This window comes from Eriocheir sinensis, chromosome 27, assembly GCF_024679095.1.
Source record: "Eriocheir sinensis breed Jianghai 21 chromosome 27, ASM2467909v1, whole genome shotgun sequence".
Taxonomy (NCBI): Eukaryota; Metazoa; Arthropoda; class Malacostraca; order Decapoda; family Varunidae; genus Eriocheir; species Eriocheir sinensis.
The window spans coordinates 4,799,701-4,819,271 of record NC_066535.1 but is presented as its reverse complement, the minus strand read 5'-3'; the positions used below and the strand labels follow the sequence as shown (position 1 = coordinate 4,819,271).

Here is a 19,571-nt window from a genome sequence, read left to right as displayed (position 1 = left end):
TGAACTACGGGATGAGACTACAACTCAGCAGCGTGCCGAGATGCATGGGAGTGCGTGGGAGAGTCGGGTTACGTGGCCCAGGCGTGGATAAATGCCCTGCGTTCAATGGATCTTAGGCCCACAACCTCCCGCAGGTGTAGGGACACAACCGCCTACACTTTCCAGCAGGACAGTGGATCAGCTGTGTAGTACGACAAAAATGCTGTCCCACGCAACAACTCCCCTACAATATTCATCCAGCAGGTTTTACAGGCGACCCTTTACTGGCAGCAACAATCTTAGTGTAACAAAACATACGCAGTAGGCAAGAATATGCAGTAGTGGTGACACTGGCCACCCTCCTATAACTACGACGTCTCCTTTGTTTACAAAGACCGCGGTCACAGTCACGATCTTGACTCCCGGCGCCTCCCGACATCGGGCCACATGCCGACAGCTCTAGAAAAAAAAAAAAAAAAATAGGAGCCCTCCCCGATAACTGTCACCCATCGGCAATAAGCTACGACCGTTGGGTGCCCATCTCAACAACGTCTTAACGTCATTTCGACGTCGGCAATGGTCAGCATTTAAGGAGATCTAATTATGGTCGTAACTACGTCTGGCAGCGCGACATTTCTAACGCCGGGAGTCAAGATCGCGCAATGACTCCACGTGTGGTTTGGCTAATGCCACCATCTTGAAGCAACTTATTCCCCAAAATGCACAGCGTTACACACCGTTGTGTGCCTAATGTGTCTTTCGAGCACAGGGATGTTCAAACAATGTTAAAACGGGCGCACCATGCCGAGTGTAGACCATGCGTGTGGTGATGGATCAGAGAGCGAGAAAGTCGGGCTATGCGGCCCAGGCATTATACAGAACATGTTGAAACAAAGCTAGAGCGGGCTCGCCATGCCAAGTAGAGGCCATTATATGAAGCTACAATCAACTTCCCAAAATGACGATACATAATTTTTTTCCCCATTTATTTCATTATTTGTTGGTATATGAAATTACCTTTATAATGAATTTCTTTCCCTCGCTGAGTTGTATCGAATTCCGAGTTACGAAATGCTGGAGTATAAGGGTTATACTGCATATCATTACTTATTAGATAGTGGATACATGTGTAAAGCACTGCAATGATTTGAGACATCCTTCATGACACATAGCGGAGCTTAGATCATGAATAATAATATGCCAAACTTGACTCCATATAAGACTACTGCTCCCCTAGGGATCATTGTCTTGGGTGACTACTACTACTGGTACTAAGAGGGGTGGCTAAGAGTAGGTGTTAGCTCCCATCGCTCTGGTACCAATAACATCAACGATTCTCTCCTGAGTTTTGTGGGATCCGGAAAGTTGAGGAATCAGGTTCTTTGTATCATAGGCCATAACTGCTGCTCTGCTGGACATGGTATAGTAAAGTTGGAGGGGTAGCTAAGGGGATTGACCATGTCCTCGTAAATACATACTTAGAGGATTCTTAAGAACAGCAGGGTTTTTTCAGAGTGCAAAGTTATTTGCAACTAAGTGTAGGCATCTTGTTGCTACACTTAAGCTTTATGTCATGTAAAAAAAAATCTCAAGCTGAAATCACATTATTTCAACATGAAAAACTGAAAAACTTATATATGACAGTTTCAAATCAGTTCAATGTTCACTGAATCCTTGAGGACCCGAAAGATTTATGGTATACCTTCAGCCACGAAACTCCCAAGCTGCCAAGGAGTGTATTAGAGAGTGCCCAAGGTCAAGAAATAGTTTTGCCTCGGGGAAGGCATTGGAGTATATCAAGAAGTCGTGCTGCCAGACTAGTTAGGAACCAATACCAATAAAGGGCTCTATCACGTAGGACTAGAACTCCCCTAAGGAGAGACGATGAGAGAAATGTTGAGTCTCGCTGACGCTGAGGATGCCGACTCATTCTATGGTAACAAGTTTCTCTGCAGCATCAGGTGGTATTGCTGGAATGACTGTGTCAAATAGGTAACTGGGTTGTTTCTGTAAGAGACAATCCTGAGTGGAGAAGTCCAAGGGGACACCCACAAAGCTCATGGCTTAAGTCGATGGATTCTACTGGGTGGTATTTGGTATGGTAAAAGTGCCTACATAGAAACTTACTAGGAAGAACCACCAGGAATTCCGTATGAAGGGAGGACACCCCAAGCATATTCCCCCCCACCCTTGATAGAATGATTATCATAATAATTTTTATTACTATTTATTGTTATAATGATCACCATGATTATTTTCGCATAATTCTTTGATACAAACTGATAACAATTTTCAATGCATCCCGCATTTTAGTTACTGTTAGCACAGTAGTTATCTTTATATGTGGAACCTAATGTAGTGCAAAATAAAAGTTAAAAAAACTCCAGGCAGGTGCAAGAATGAAGCAGCAGGTAAGGAATTTAGGGTTTTCAGGCAAGACACCATGCTTTCAGTGCTCAAGGGTGTATACCTAGTATTCCAGCAGTCCAGGGGACAAAGGGCCAGGAGTGAGGCAGATTCACCAAACTAGGACCTAGATACAGGAGGTGAAAACAAAATAGTCCTTGGCATGATTAAACATTGCGCATCTAGGCCTTGTGAAGTTTAGTGTCGGTGCTGTGAGTGAGCGAGGGGAGCAAAGACTGGCGGCGGGCGGCGCCACCGCTGGCCTGCTCCGTGGTGGAACTCAGCTTTAATTGGTCGGTAGTAGGGCAATACGTGGGTGGTTGCCGCCCTCCCCTGCCACAACCATGTCTCCCTGCAGCAGAAGGAGGCAAAGAGGTGCGCGCAGGAAGACCATGACGGAGAAAGGATTGTGTTCATTGATAACGCTGAGGGGCATGGTGGACACGGGAGGGGGGTCGCAGGGAAAGTGTATGCTTGACTATGTACATGTTCCCTCCAAGCTGAGTTTAACAATACGGTGGATTTACAATTCTGCACCTTAGCGTTGCCTCCATTCTGCATTCCCGAGGCGTGATTTGCTTTTGTTTGGCTTGGGGTGTGGATAGACACGTTTTTGCAGTGTATCGTGCCATAACCCTGAAGAAGGATAAGTATTCACCCGACTCCCCTTCCATCAGTCACACTACGGTTAAGCTCTACTTACGTAACTCTCCTGATCTGCGTGCTACACGATAAGAGAAGGTACTACTGGCAAAACTTTTTGTCTTTAGTCTGATGGGTTGTGTGCTCGGAAATGACTTCTTGCTTCTCTGCTTCCCCAAGTTGACTGTAGTTATGCCAAGGAGTCTAGAGAGTTGTACTCTAGAATCCTTGAGTGATGCCGAAACAAAAATGAATGCAGGAATCAAAGTAACTCAGTGCTGCCGACGAGGTTACTTTTGAGTAATCTGATGAGCTAAACAAAATAATGTTGGGACTGTAACCAACAATATTTACCTTCAAAGTCATTTCAACCAAATATAAATATTTTTTATCTATTAAGAAAAAAAGTATCTTACAGACTATCTGCTTTCGTGGGTGACGGGGGCTGGGTGGGGGAGGAAATAGATGAAAGCGGAGCTGCGTCCCGCTGGGGTGGGTGGGGAGGGAAAGGATTCAGAGTTTGCGCGAAGTAGCTCTTACGGAACCTTTAGGGAGCACTCACGTCAGCCTGAAGCATGTTGTAGTGCTCCTCCTTGGCGCACAGAGACTCCTTCAGCACGGTGATATGGCGCTGGTAGTCGGAGTGCTGCTCCTCCAAGGTCTTCATCTTCGCAGACAGCGCAAGGATTTCCTGATCTCTCTTCTGGATCTCCAACCGGGACTCCTCCAGCTACACCGCGAGGGGAGAAAAAACGTTAGCGGTGCCGTTCTCAGGCAGCACTCATGAGGTCAAAGCTCCAGGCCAGAACTACAAGCATGTGGCGAGGGGCACAAAGGTGATGGTCGCGTACACTACAGGTGCTGACTGGGGTACACACACACACACACACACACACACACACACACACACACACACACACACACACACATGTATAACTGATCGAAAGAAAACTCCAAAATATAGTCAATAAAAACAAAACTACATTATATTTGCATAAAAGTTAAATAGTAGCATGAAACAAAAACAAAAACAAAAACAAAAAAAATCAGGATATATATATATTTTTTGGTTTCCAATATAGAAAAAAATCCCATCTAAAATATGATCCCGCGGCTAATGAGTCTTTGGGTGACCACCTACACGTAGCAGATATGACTAGGAATAAAATATTTTGCGTTGCTTATTGAAAAAAATGTATGGCATCCTGGCCAAAAAACATTTATCTTGACAACTCTCAGTATTCCTCACTGGCGCGCGCACGCGAACACACACACACACACACACACACACACACACACACACACACACACACACACATACACACGTATACACGCTAAACACTTTTTCAAGTACAGAAAAAGAAAAAATCTACCCCTAAAAAATATTTATTTAAAAATGTGAAGAAAATATCTAATTTGATGTTCACACTTTCTACAAAAGCACTACTGAAACACACAAGACCTGTGGGAGGTGTTGTCTAGGCTAAATGAAAAAGAGGAATTGTTTTGTTAATCCAACACAGGGAGAGTGAGAACCTTCTGACGCTCATGAGAGTAACACCAAAGGACATTGGAGGCAGAGGAGGAGAGAGGGAGGATGCTGCTCGATCTAACGAGGTTCCCTTCCTCCCTCTCCCCTCCTCTCGCCTCCCCTAAGCTCCACCAACAGGCAACCATCAACAGGCTAGAACGCTTAATTAGCAAGCAAAATCTCCATCGTGCCTGCAGTTGAGTTACCCAGACTTGCATGCTTATTTCTAGCAGACACTGGGTGTGTGTGGCGTATCAGTCTCTTAGACTGTGAGCCAAGAAACTGTGTAAATCATGCAGGAAGACAGACAAGACCACAGGGATGGGTGACTTACCTCCGAGCAATTATTGCCTATCAAGTTATTTCGTACAATTGCCCCAGGGCAAGTGTCATCTTTAGGAACCTAATACAGGAAGCAAAAATTGCAAGAAAAGTGATCAACGCGACTTTTTTTTCATAAGGGGTTCAATTAACATTTATGTAAGTATACGCGTCTTTTCTTGTAATTTTCCTCCGGCATCACTGGGACAGTCACTACCAGCTTCCTGGAGGCCCGTGACGTCACACGGCAACACAAGGCCGCCACGCCCCTCGCTGCTGCAGCCACGACGCCCTTGACCCATCCTCAACACTTTTTTGTGGCAATCTTACAAGTCCTTGGCATGACATGATCGAAACCATAACGCGGAGGGGTCTCGGCACCCTGGCAGGAGCGGACGAGGCTGAGCAGTGCGCGGTCTGGCGGCACCTTGTGACGTCACAGCCCAGGCAGCCTCGACTTACTTGCGATTTAGCTTTGCGCTCCCGCTCCTGCAGCACCTGGAGGAGGCGTGAGTCATCGGTGGGTGGCGGGGTGACTAAGGAGGCGCGGGAGCCCCAGCGGGAGCCGGCCAGGCCACCCCCAACCAGGACCCCGCCAAGGCCCGCCCCTCCCGATTCCCTGGCCATAGCCACCTCCCCCTCCAGGAGTGCCACTTCACGCTCCAGCGAAAGGATACGCGCGTCCTTGGTCTCCAGCAGCGCCGTCAGAGTGGCCGAGGTACCGGCGTCACCAGCAGCAGGGCCGTTGAGCCCCCACGGCCCCCCGAAGCTATGGTCGTGCTCGCGACGCAGCCGCTCCGCCACTTCCAGAGCCTCCTGCAGCCATACACCCACACCCGGTCAACCCCAAGCCACAGCCGCTCACTCCAACACCCGCAGGCACCACTACCGCCGCACACTACGCGGCCAGCACACTGCCCGCTCTCACATAACACGCCAACGTCTGATTGTCACAGAGATCAGCTCCGACAAAGCTGTGACCCAGAATCATGATTGTGGGTCTGACCTATGAGTGACAAGGTAAGCTTTTGTTCACCTGTTTGTCATGAATGTTACGGTCACCAGGTGTTCAGATCTGTCCTGCTTCCCTGGGCTATCAATATGACCGATATCAATTACAGATTGTAAGCCAAGTGTAAAACTGCGGGGTAACCGACAATCAGATATTGTTGTGAGGTCGGGGAGCGACTTGTTCTTGCGCTACAGGAAGGAGGGGAGAGGAAGTGTCACAGTGCTCATCACACTTAACACTAATGAAGGCCACTTGCATTCACATTCAACCACCGCCACCATCACCACCAATACTACATTCATAGACGCCACACAACTCTCTGGATCAACTGGGGTCACCTCACAGTGAATAAACCAACTGGGGTCACCTCACAGCTCCCGCAGCACTGGACTCATGACCACATGTCGAGGGGTCCCAGCCAGGTGGACTGAGGACTCTCGCCCTCGGGAGGCTGCCGGTCCCCCCGAGGCCGATGTTCGGCTGCGAGCCATGTATGTTTAAATCAAGCCAGATGGCCATGGCTCCAGTTACCAGGGAACTGTTTGCGTCGGCCGTGACCCCCTGAAATATGCCCCGCTGACCTTGCGGCCCCACGCCTGTGATCCGCAGCAGCTGGGACCCCATAAAGTTGCCTGCTTCACAGATAACTGTCATACACAAACGCACACGTACACACATACAAACACTAACAACAGCTATGGTGTAGCAAACTCCAAAACTTGAATGACTGAACAAACGGTTCATGCAGGTTGCAGCAACGACAGCGAGAAGCGAAAGAGTTTTCTGATCACAACAATGATCATGATGACAACTATAATGGAGGACAGTCGTACTGACTCCTGTTTTGTTCTGTTTCCTCTGTTTCCTCTCTCTCTCTCTCTCTCTCTCTCTCATAAATGGCCAGACAAACAGTCGTTCAGCCCACGCCAAGAGTCACAATCACATGCATGCAGACGCACACAAGTTCTTGTATTCCATAATTCTGAGAGAAGAAGAGTTCCCTCACGGTGGTACAGTGCAACTCAAGGGCCAAAGAGGTGATCTACAAGTCAAGCCTCTAGTGTAGCAGGTGGTGACGTAACGCACAGTCAAGAAGAATACGTCTAAATCAAAGTTAACAGCTAAAACTATTTACCCCTCAGAGTCAGAGACAAATATATGTCTATCATTAACAAAAGCGTCAGCAGAGGTTAAAAATTATATTCTTTATAGAGGATTTGGTTGACGTTAATAATATAACTTATTTACTTTTTAAATAAATGACATATTCCTTAACTAAACAAAATTAAAGTTCAGCCTTTGAAAAGGAAAGTCCTATTCCATTTATACAAAAATCTTGATGTAAGGACAAAATAAACAATACTGCATAGCTGAGTGTACATTCTCGTGTCATTAAAGGACTGGAAAAAAGAACTAGCACAGACACCAACTCAGGCACTCATTCTGTTAGTTTTAATCAGTGAATTATTCTCAAGGGAGAAGTAGAGGAGCGGGAACTGAGACAACTAATCATACAACAGGTATCGAGGGTCCACCTCAAAGCAAGGATCCTAAATTAAGAAGAATTGGGGGAGGGTGTCTACTAGGAAGCATTTTCGTCAGTCTTCAAGCAGTGTGTGTGTGTGTGTGTGTGTGTGTGTGTGTGTGTGTGTGTGTGTGTGTCATTTACCATGGTCTGATCACGCACGGAACTCGTGATCGCCATCCATGGCACTCTCCCCGTATGAGCTTAGAGCTCAAGTGACGGATCTTTGGGTACGGCTGGAACCTAACATTATCCCCCCCCCCCCCCTGAAGGTGTGACACCAACCTCGACTGTCACCCGGTACCCATTAACTGCTGAGTGGACAGTGGTCACGGACTAAAGGAGACTGTCCATCCGTCTCTACTCCACCCGGGAATCGAACCCGAGACCTCTCGGTTGTGAGCCGAATGCGCTGACCACTATACTTTAGTGTGTGTGTGTGTGTGTGTGTGTGTGTGTGTGTGTGTGTGTGTGTGTGTGTGTGTGTGTGTGGAGTAAGCTGATAAGTAAGTAAAGCAAGAAAGTAGTAAGTTAATGCTTCTCTGGGAGTCTAGTGGTAGGAGGGCTTGGCAGCCTAAGTCTACGTATACCCGAGTACACAAAGCTACACCCTGGGGAAGACTGCCCGGCCGAGAGACATCCACAGTCACACCCCAGACACTCGTTCTCTTGCGGCAGAGGCCAGAGGGAAGGCTGCACAGTCGTAAGTATACAAAAGTGAAACCTCCCACTGGCAAGGAGGAAAATGACATATTGTACTTCGATATCTGTCATGGTGTGGCTCCTGGCGTTCGAGGGCTCGAATGGGTGGGTGAACCTTACTGTGTGACGCGTCTGGGCCTTGGGCGAGCTTCCCCATGATGGCTTCTACTACTACAGAGGAAGGTCTTGGCTCTACTCCGGCAGGTTCGGGTCCGGGGTCGACAAGAGCCCGAGGCAGGGCCAGGCGGATGGCCCTCGCCACGGGCGCGTGGCGACCCCGGCCCTCTCTAGCTCTAGTTACTCTATAGGGTTAACTGGTTCCTTGATCTAGCAAGGTATGAGGTTTGATACTCGGGTACAGTCTACTTTACCCCGGGCAGGAGTCTACCTATACCCGGGCACTTGGCATCCCTCACCACGGACGCGGCAACGGCACCTAGTCTGTCTGTCAACAGGTCATCAGACCCAGCCAAGGAAGTGGTTCATTTAGCTTTGTTTGACTGATTCTCATGATCAAATAGTGAATAATAGTGAGACTGATCAGTGACTAGTATTTGAACAGTTACCAATAATTAATGAAAGCTGGTTGACTAACAATAGTCGATTGAATCATATTTCGTTGTGTGCATCGAATCCCACGACTTCCAGCTGAGGCAAGTCAACGGAACAAGAGCTCGGAGTGAGGCGGGTTAAGCCGGATGTGCTGGGCGTGGGCGGCGGCGCAGGTGGGGGTGACCAGGCTGGCGGGGGCGGGGGACTCGCTGCCCGGGCGGCTGCTGTTGACGGCGGACCACAAGGGCGCGGGTCGGGCTGCCCTCCCCCCTCCCTCATCCTTGCACTCCATGATTTTGCTACCCTCCCTTCTTCCCTCTCCCACTCAGTGGTCTTTTACACGCACACGCACTCTCACACACCCACACCCAACCACCCACACCCACACACGCAGGGAGGGTGGAGGTGCCCGACCCGCCACCCCAAGGGACGTTTATAATCGCTACTCACCTGGCGGAGCTTCTCACAGTCCTCCTCTCGGTGGCACAGAGTTTCCCTCAAACGGTCCAGCTCATTCTGGGTCTCCACAAGGCGCGCTCGCGTTTGTTCCAACTCTACTGACCCTTCCTCATCTATATTTTTATCACCTATAACAACATGCAACAGCGCCATCAATCATGTGACAGAGGCGGGCGCTACGGTCGACACAGCACGGCCACACGTTGTCACTAGCCTACGAGGGAGGGGTGGGGGTCGGGGGGGGACGCCGGGCCGGCCAACCTCACCCTCCTATTCAGGGCGGGAGGGGCGGGAGGGACATGAAGGGTTAGGGATGTGAAGGAGAACTTGAGGTCGTCAGTAACTGGACGTGTATCTACGCCATCAGGTTCACATATACCAGTAGATTATTTTGAACAGTGATATATGAAAACATTGAAACAGTGTATTTGAACACATTATCATGAGCCAAGGCGGGTCAGCCTCGGACAAGATAAGGTGACACAGGAAGACTTGCCCCCCGTCAGTCAGTCTTGCCGGGGTTGGGGTGATTTTGTCCAGCCCGCTTCCCTTGCCCCGCCCCAATCTACGCCCTGGGACCCACAACTTTTTGGGTGCAAATCTCTGCGAATCCTTACTGCTGGATACTTGTCATTTTGCCTATCTTATCAAGGTTTATGAGAAGTTATTCATAAGTTCTCGAGCACGTAAGGATTCTGAGGCAGCAAGGATGCCCCAAAGAGTTGAGGGGCGTCAACAAACGGCAGGCTGATACAGGGACACAGCTGGAACCAAGGGGGGCGTGGCGGTGGGTCGGGGGACGTGAGGGGCGATGACATACAGGAACGTGACACCACAAAGAAAATAAGTAGCGTGAATGAATTGCTGCACTTCCACAGGTGCTCAAGGTGAGAAGCAAAGGCAGTCAGTCAGTTACGGAAGCTCAAGTAAGAAGTGTTAAAAATTACTCTTGACCTTGTCCAAAGCGAAAGTTACTGCCACTTCACCAAGAAGAAGGAGTCACTCAGGGAAAGACGGTGAGAAGTAAAAGAAGTGCCAGGGTCATTAAAGTTGTGGACAGAATCAAGAGTGTCGTTGGTTAGCTATGAGACACGAGCTTTGAGTCAGTGAGGTGCGGGTGCCGGGGTGGCTGGGATATTTACTCTCTGCCCCGCCGCGTCGAGGCTACTACCTCTGGACGACTCATCACTCTCCCCCGACCACCGTGACAGCCATACTGTATCGGACATAGTTGTGATGATAGTAATAATAAAGAAACATATAATAGTAAGTAATAATAGCAAATACAAGACCAGGAAAGCAGCACCTGTTTCTGAAAAACGGCCTGCATCTGTTGCATCATGGCCCGCTCCTCCTCCTTGCCTGAAATATAGTGGGAGATTGGTCACCCGGCCACGACACCGTCATCTAAGGAAACACCCTACAGAGGAACTTGCTAACAGTAACAGCATTAATGACGTGGTCAGTGAGACGCTCTAGAGAGGATAGCACCATCATGGTCTGAATTCAAGGGGGCGACGTCAGAAAGCGACGAGGGGTGTCAGCAGCTCCCAAGATGACGTCAGGAAATAACTATGGGGAGGGGGAGAGAGGGAGCGAGACAGAGTATTGCGGGGAAGAGAAAGAGCTGGCATAGTATATTGGCCAATCACGAGAGATGGATGTGGGAGGGGGAGGGAGGGAAAAGCAAGGGAGGGTAAGAAAAAAAGTAGAAAGTCTAGTAAAAGTTGCATGTGAATATTTTCTTTTAATTGCTCATCTGGGCCAAAGCTCTGGGGACAAACTCGCCAATGATGGAAGCAGCGGCTGAAAGACACAAGAACTGCCTTATCTGGAAGCGAGGGGTCCGCACCTGAAGGCCGGCAGCCCCCACACCTACCTGCAGGAACTACCCACACAACATTGACGGCCCAGCTGCCTGCCGTGCGGGGCGGTGCAGACTGGGAGAAGCGAGGAAGTAAGTGAATGAAGCCAGAGCAATACACCTTTGATCTCCGAGGACACATCATGTAGAATGGTGGCGCATTATGATGCAGTTGCTATTGTCTAAGCCAATGCAAGTTGTAATCATAATAACTTTATCAATAATGCAATTAATCAATAATAATAATTTAAAAACAACACAAATATTTCACAATTCAAAGACTGGCACACGGCGGCCCGGCGGAGGTCCTGCGCCACCAATGTGGGGAGGGCCGCCGCCGGGCCTCCGGTGGCCGCTGTCGCCCCAGCCCTGGGGGGAGAAGAGACGCCACTCATTGTGACGGCTGGGACTAAAATTATTGACTATGAGGCCTCTCTGAATATTTTGTCTATATCAGACAACTAGTGACAACCTGGAATCATTGAATAATGAATTTATAATGGGAAATCAGCAATGGCGATTTCCTTTCTGACAGAAAGTAAAGATATGACTAATATATATATATATATATATATATATATATATATATATATATATATATATATATATATATATATATATATATATATATATATATATATATAATATAATATATATATATATATATATATATATATATATATATATATATATATATTATATTATATATATATATATATATATATATATATATATATATATATATATATATATATATATATATATATATATATATATATATATATATATATATATATATATATATATATATATATATATATATATATATATATATATATATATATATATATATATATATATATATATATATATATATATATATATATATATATATATATATATATATATATATATATATATATTCTAATACAACTAACAACATTGAACTGCATGAGCATAAATCGAGGGGTAACTTACCTATTCCTTTCTGCTGCAGCATCTCTAGCAGTTTCTTGATGCTTTCGTCCCGCGCCGCGAGTGTCTGTTTTTGAGTCTCAATTCTGAGTTCCAACTCCTGGAAACGGTAGAAAATGAACATTGAACTTTTTTTGGGGTCTTTAAAAGAAGGGTAGAAAACTGAAATATATGTGAAAAACAAAACAAAAGATCTACACTACTTGAGAAACACTCGAGACAGCTACAGGTGACAACATACAGTGCAAGCAGCAGCCGAGTGTATGGACAGCAGGTGTACCGCAGGCCGCCGCCCGCCAGTGCGACACACTCACACACACACACACACACACACACACACACACACACACACACACACACACACACACACACACGTAAGCACGCACGCACGCACACGTTCACACACACACACACACACACACACACACACACACACACACACACACACACACACACACACACACACGTAAGCACGCACGCACGCACGCACACATCCACACACACACACACACACACACACACACACACCTGTGCAGCAGCATCTACCACGCAGCACACACCGAGCAAAGGTTTACTACGACCGGTCATATTTGACGATACAAGCTTTACCGTGTTAATGATTTAGGGCCCAGTTTATTAAGGAGCGTGTGCCTAGGGGAAGCTACGAACGACAGAACGAACGACATGTACAGATTCTGCACAGCGGTCCGGCCCGGCCTGTCCCGTCTCGCCCCGCCCCGCACGGCCCCGCACAGCGCCGTGCAGCATCACCAGCCCCGACCTGCTCTGCCCCAAGGTAGAGAGAGTACCTTGCTCTGTCCCAATAAATATCCAAGCGCATCTACCTTCTCCTAACCTATAAACTATGTGCGCGCATATATATATATATATATATATATATATATATATATATATATATATATATATATATATATATATATATATATATATATATATATATATATATATATATATACATATATATATATATACATATATATATATATACATATACATATATATATATATATATATATATGTATATATATATATATATATATTTGTATATATATATATATATATATATATATATATATATATAGATATATATATATATATACATAGAAATATATATATATATATATATATATGTATATATATATATATATATATATATATATATATATATATAAGAGAGTCCACGTCTCTGTGACTAACACGCATGTCAAATGCCTGTATGTAACACAGTGTTCCGTTCCGTTTTCCCTGTCCCTCACCCTGGCCGCCCTCCGTTTCCGGCGAGAAAGGAGCCTTCAGCTTTAGCCCCGTCCATCCGGCCGATAGCAGCGGGGGCCGAGGCGGACTGCCTTGGCGGGGCCTTAAGCCAGAGAGATTCCAATGGCTATATACAGTAAGCTGTTGGCCCCGCGTGTTGGAATGCTGTTTGTTCTTTTGGACGGGCCTGGGGAGGTATTATTCTCCTTACACTCTCAGGGTGTCACCGTGAGTGGAAAGTTACTAATCTAAGCTTTAAAATTTGTTTTCCGTTGTCGCGTAGCTGCAGTGCAACTCCGGAAGTTCTCATGTGAGGGAGCTCCCCCTCGCGCCGCGCTCCGCCGGGCCGCCGTGCCGGGGGTGCATGCAAATCAGTCTGACTGTAATTACCAAAACTTTCCACCAGATATCTGAATGCACTTGCAAACTTTCTAAAGATTTTCTTCTTCTTTGATTGGACATTGTATATATAAAAAAAAATCGTTTGACCTATGATGAAAGCAGAACAACAACACAGTCTGTACGACCAACGCTAAATTCTCTCCAGGCCAAGGTTCGAAACTGACTTTCTCCGTACCGTCGCGGACACTCGCAGCGCCTACACTTGGCAGGTTACGGCTGCCGCTAGTTGTGGACGCCCGCCCTTCCTTAAAACTGCTGCCGGAAGCTTAAATTACTTACTTATAATACATTTCTGAAGTAAACATTCGGTAGAATATAAACAGCAAACGTCGTCTAAGAACTGTCACTCCCGAGGAGGTGACGAATTATAACACGTGAATTATATCAAGTGAAATGCTGACTATGGCACAGCTAAATGAAATCAAGAGACAGCGAGCGAGAGCGCGAAATAGAGATAATCTTATTGTAAGGGACTGAGGGGCCGCTGGGTGACAAAACAACGTACTGCGAGGGGCGAGCACGAGCCGGCCGCTTGATGAGGATGGATGACGGCCGACAGTGCCACGAGACGCCTCACGCTGACGACCCTAATCAGCTTCTATCGGCGGCCCACACTGACGAAGCAACAAAAACGGCACGCACGCACGCACGCACACACACACACACACTCACACTCACACACACACACACACACACACACACACTCACTCACTCACTCACTCACTCACTCTCTCTCTCATCATCGGAAATATTAAATAGTACCAAAATCTCCTATAAACCGGGGCCGAAATGATGCCGTTGATGCTCTGGCGACGAATCCCCTTGAGTGCCTTAACATGTTCGATTTAAGAGGGTGAGAGTTATTTTATCAACGGGGAAAGGAGAAGGACGATGGCAAAAAAAAAAAAAAAAAATCTCTCTCTCTCTCTCTCTCTCTCTCTCTCTCTCTCTCTCTCTCTCTCTCTCTCTCTCATGCCCTTTTTTCAGTGTATCGTGGAAATGTTATCAAATAAGTATTCTGCCGCCCGCCAGACCGTCCCTGCTTCTCTTCTTCCTTTGCTAAATTCAGGTTAACGATGAAATGTACGCGGGAAGTGGCCAAGAAGGTTTAAGACAAAGTAGATATTACTATTGTTCAAACGTATTGGATATAGTGGCCTTTGAACATGAATTCCCAACTGTGTTTCGTGTCTGTAATATATGTCTGTGTGTGTTTACTTTTAGGAATGATCACAGCAAAGCGGACATCCCTAACAGATGTGAACCTCTACCCTCTTGCCCTCTCTCCTCTTTCCTCTGCTCCTACGACTAATGTATATGCTGTCTGTGTTTGTTTATTCAAGAATGATCAAAACAGAACAGACATGAACGCTATTTCGTCTTTCCCACTATTTCTGGGACAATTCGATTACTCCTTTTTTCGACGTTCTCTTCTTTCTGTCATGATGAGAGCAGCGTTTTGTTGGCAGCATTATCATCATTTTCCATTTTATTATCTCTTGGTTTATGTGAGAGGGGGTGAGTGAGTAGATGTGTTTTACCGTCCTCTATCAACAACAAACTTAAATGAGCTGGCTTAATTTCCTTTTCGATATACTCGACGCGTTCTCTCTTTTCTTCAAACTTCAAAACCAGATGCGATAATAACTTCAAGGCTCGTGGACTCACACAACATGGCTGCGACATCTCCCTCCTTCCCTCCCTTCCTTCCGACACCACATTAATTAATTTCCTCGATACACTGCTGTTCGTTGAACCCAAGGTCGGTTGTACTTGTAACCTCCTGAGGGTACGAAGGCCTCTGCAGATCCAGCGTTGGGCCTCTCTTAGAGTAGGTTTAGTTTAGGATCAACGCACAGTATATAGCTATATAGGTATAATTTAGGATCAGCGCACAGTAGATATAGCATTAGGATCAGCGCACAGTACGTCTAGTTTAGCATAAGGTAGGTTCTGATGGTGTCTGAATACTGTATCGTTACGCGCTGGTGAATAAGAATGGAAAAGGCTAAAACACAATAATATGAATTCCCGTGAGCCAAGTTAATTATCGTGAGAAATTATTATATGAGCCACGAGTTGAGTATATATATATATATATATATATATATATATATATATATATATATATATATATATATATATATATATATATATCTATATATATCTATATATATATATATATATATATATATATATATATATATATATATATATATATATATATATATATATATATATATATATATATATATATATATATATATATATATATATATATATATATATATATATATATATATATATATATATATATATATATATATATATATATATTTTTTTTTTTACAAAGGAGACAGCTCAAGTACACACAAAAAAGAAAACAATAATAAAAAGCCTGCTACTTGTTGCTCCCAAAAAAGAATCAAAAGAGGTGGCTGAAAGAAAGGTCAATTTAGGGAGGAGAGGTGTACTGATACACTCCTTTTTAAAGAGTTCAAGTCGTAGGCAGGAGGAAATACAGATGAAGGAAGATTGTTCCAGAGTTTACCAGCGTGAGGGATGAAAGAGTGAAGATGTTGGTTAACTCTTGCATTAGGGGTTTGGACAGTATAGGGATGAGCATGAGTAGAAAGTCGTGTGCAGCGGGGCCGCGGGAGGGGGAGGAGGCATGCAGTTAGCAAGTTCAGAAGAGCAGTCAGCGTGGAAATATCGATAGAAGATAGAAAGAGAGGCAACATCGCGGCGGAATTTAAGATGTAGAAGACTACTATCAGTAGGAGGAGGAGAGCTGATGAGACGAAGAGCCTTAGACTCCACTCTGTCCAGAAGAGCTGTGTGAGTGGAGCCCCCCCACACGTGAGATGCATACTCCATACGAGGGCGGACAAGGCCCCTGTATATGGACAGCAACTGCGCGGGGGAGAAGAACTGGCGGAGACGATACAGAACGCCCAACCTCGAGGAAGCTGATTTAGCGAGAGAGGAGATATGAATTTCCAGTTGAGATTTTGAGTTAAGGATAGACCGAGGATGTTTAGTTTTGAAGACGGTGACAGCTGAGCGTTGTCGAAGAATAGGGGATAGGTGTTTGGAAGATTGTGTCGAGTTGATAGGTGGAAAAATTGAGTTTTTGAGGCATTGAAGGACACAAGGTTCCTTCTGCTCCAATCGGAAATGATAGCAAGGTCTGAGGTTAAGCGTTCTGCAGCCTCCAGTCTGGAGTCGTGTATTTCCTGTTGAGAGGGTCTTCTATTGAAAGAAGTTGAATAATGCAGAGTGGAGTCGTCGGCGTATGAGTGGACAGGACTGTTTGTTATGGAAAGAAGATCATTGATGAATAACAGGAAGAGAGTGGGTGATAGGACAGAGCCCTGTGGAACGCCACTGTTGACAGGTTTAGGGGAAGAGCAGTGACCGTCTACCACCGCAGAGATAGAACGGCCGGAAAGGAAACTGGAGATAAAGGAACAGAGAGAGGGATAAAATCCGAAAGAGGGCAGTTTAGAAAGCAAAGACTGGTGCCAGACTCTATCGAAGGCTTTCGATATGTCTAGCGCAACAGAGAAAGTTTCACCGAAACGGCTAAGAGAGGATGACCAAGAGTCAGTTAAGAGAGCAAGAAGATCGCCAGTAGAACGTCTCTTGCGGAATCCATACTGGCGATCAGATAGAAGGTTAGAAGTGGAAAGGTGCTTTTGAATCTTCCGGTTAAGGATTGATTCAAAAGCTTTAGATAGACAGGAAAGTAAAGCTATAGGGCGGTAGTTTGAGGGATTGGAACGGTCACCCTTCTTAGGCACAGGCTGTACAAAGGCATACTTCCAGCAGGAAGGAAAGAGAGATGTTGATAGGCAGAGACGAAAGAGTTTGACCAGGCAGGGTGTCAGCACAAAAGCACAGTTTTTAAGGACAATTAATATATATACATATATATATATATATATATATATATATATATATATATATATATATATATATATATATATATATATATATATATATATATATATATATATTAATTGAGAGATTCCACTCTGCATTATTCAACTTCTTTTAATAGAAGACCCACCCTTCAGGAACTTAACGACTCAAGGCTGGAGACTGCAGAACGCTTAGCCTCAGACCTTAATATTATTTCCGAAGAACCTGGTGTCCTTCAACGCCTCAAAAACACAGTTTCTCCACCTATCCACTCGACACAATCTTCCAAACAACTATCCCCTATTCTTTGACAACACCCAGCTATCACCTTCCTCAACACTAAACATTCTCGGTCTATCCTTAACTCATAATCTCAACTGGAAACTTCATATCTCATCTCTTACTAAATCAGCTTCCTCGAGGCTGGGCGTTTTGTACCGTCTCCGCCAGTTCTTCTCCCCTGCACAGTTGCTGTCCATATACAGGGGCCTTGTCCGCCCTCGTATGGAGTATGCATCTCATGTGTGGGGGCTCCACCACACAGCTCTTCTGGACAGAGTGGAGGCTAAGGCTCTTCGTCTCATCAGCTCTCCTCCTCATACTGATAGTCTTCACCTCTTAAATTCCGCTGCAATGTTGCCTCTTTCTATCTTCTATCGATATTTCCACGCTGACTGCTCTTCTGAACTTGCTAACTGCATGCCTCCCCCTCCCGCGGCCCCGCTGCTGCACTCGACTTTCTACTCATGCTCATCCCTATACTGTCCAAACCCTTATATGCAAGAGTTAACCAGCATCTTCACTCTTTCATCCTCACGCTGGTAAACTCTGGAACAATCTTCCTTCATCTGTATTTCCTCCTGCCTACGACTTAAACTCTTTCAAGAGGAGGGTATCAGGACACCTCTCCTCCGAAACTGACCTATCTTTCGGCCACCTCTTTGGATTCTTTTAGGAGCAGTGAGTAGCGGGCTTTTTTTTAATTAATGTTTGCTTTTTGTGTGCCCTTGAACTGTCTCCTTTGCTGTAAAAAAAAAAAAAAATAAATAAATAAATAAATATATATATATATATATATATATATATATATATATATATATATATATATATATATATATATATATATATATTTATTTATCTATTTATTTTAAGAGTGGATTTCTGCCTCTTACTTCTTTTAGGTATCAAGTGACAACACACAAGAGGAATAATACAAAAACGAAACGACATAGAAAAAAAAAGTTATACAGAAGGAAATAAGGGATGAGGGCGAAGACAGTTTTGGAGAGGCGAAGTGGTACATGTGAAACACAACGAATGTAACACAAGCATCTACTACGTCACTACGGTGAGTGCAGCACACCTTCACTCCGTCGTCTAGAGGCACAGAAAAAGGCGGGTCAGGGGAACACGGGAGTGGCTGACAGGCCGGCGGACTAACAAAGGGAGGGAGAAGCATCGGGATAGGGCAAAAAAAATATAGGATTGAATGCCGCAAAAAAATAAAAAAATAAATAAATAAAATAAATAAATGAATAAATAAAGAATAATAATAATAAAATAACAAAAAAAAATAAATAAATAAAACATGAAAGATGAATAAAACAAAGGAATAATAATCGATGTATGATTACTCCAAAATGCAATATAGATGAATACCGCTAACTAATGAGTGACAAATGTAAAATGCAGCAACAAAATAATGCATTGATACTCCGGAATGAAAGATAAATAAAAAGAATGAAAAAAACCCAGACGAATGATGACTCCAAAATGAAATAAATATGAATGATTGAATAAATGAAAAATGAACTGAAACTATAAAATGATTGACTGTGAATCTGCTTATTTTTGTGTTCGAAAATTAAAATAACGTGCGTGCGTGTGTGAGAGAGAGAGAGAGAGAGAGAGAGAGAGAGAGAGAGAGAGAGAGAGAGAGAGAGAGAGAGAGAGAGAGAGAGAGAGAGAGAGAGAGAGAGAGAGAGAGAGAGAGAGAGAGAGA

The 19,571-nt window shown here is 44.9% G+C and overlaps 1 protein-coding gene across 17 annotated transcripts in view; it reads right to left on the bottom strand.

The window, feature by feature from the left end:
* LOC127004021 (trichohyalin-like) overlaps positions 1 to 19,571 on the bottom strand; it is a 116,916-nt gene that overhangs the window by 59,991 nt on the left and 37,354 nt on the right. For 12 of the 17 annotated variants that reach the window (XM_050871235.1, XM_050871227.1, XM_050871232.1 and 9 more), the window contains 4 exons: positions 11,972 to 12,068; positions 9,121 to 9,257; positions 5,342 to 5,695; positions 3,590 to 3,757 (listed from right to left, as the gene is read on the bottom strand). In XM_050871235.1, coding sequence (XP_050727192.1) covers positions 3,590 to 3,757; positions 5,342 to 5,695; positions 9,121 to 9,257; positions 11,972 to 12,068 — 756 coding nt within the window. Of the gene's footprint in view, positions 1 to 3,589; positions 3,758 to 5,341; positions 5,696 to 9,120; positions 9,258 to 10,435; positions 10,492 to 11,971; positions 12,069 to 19,571 lie in introns of all 17 variants that reach the window. The other 5 variants (XM_050871233.1, XM_050871237.1, XM_050871240.1 and 2 more) reach the window with 3 other exon arrangements.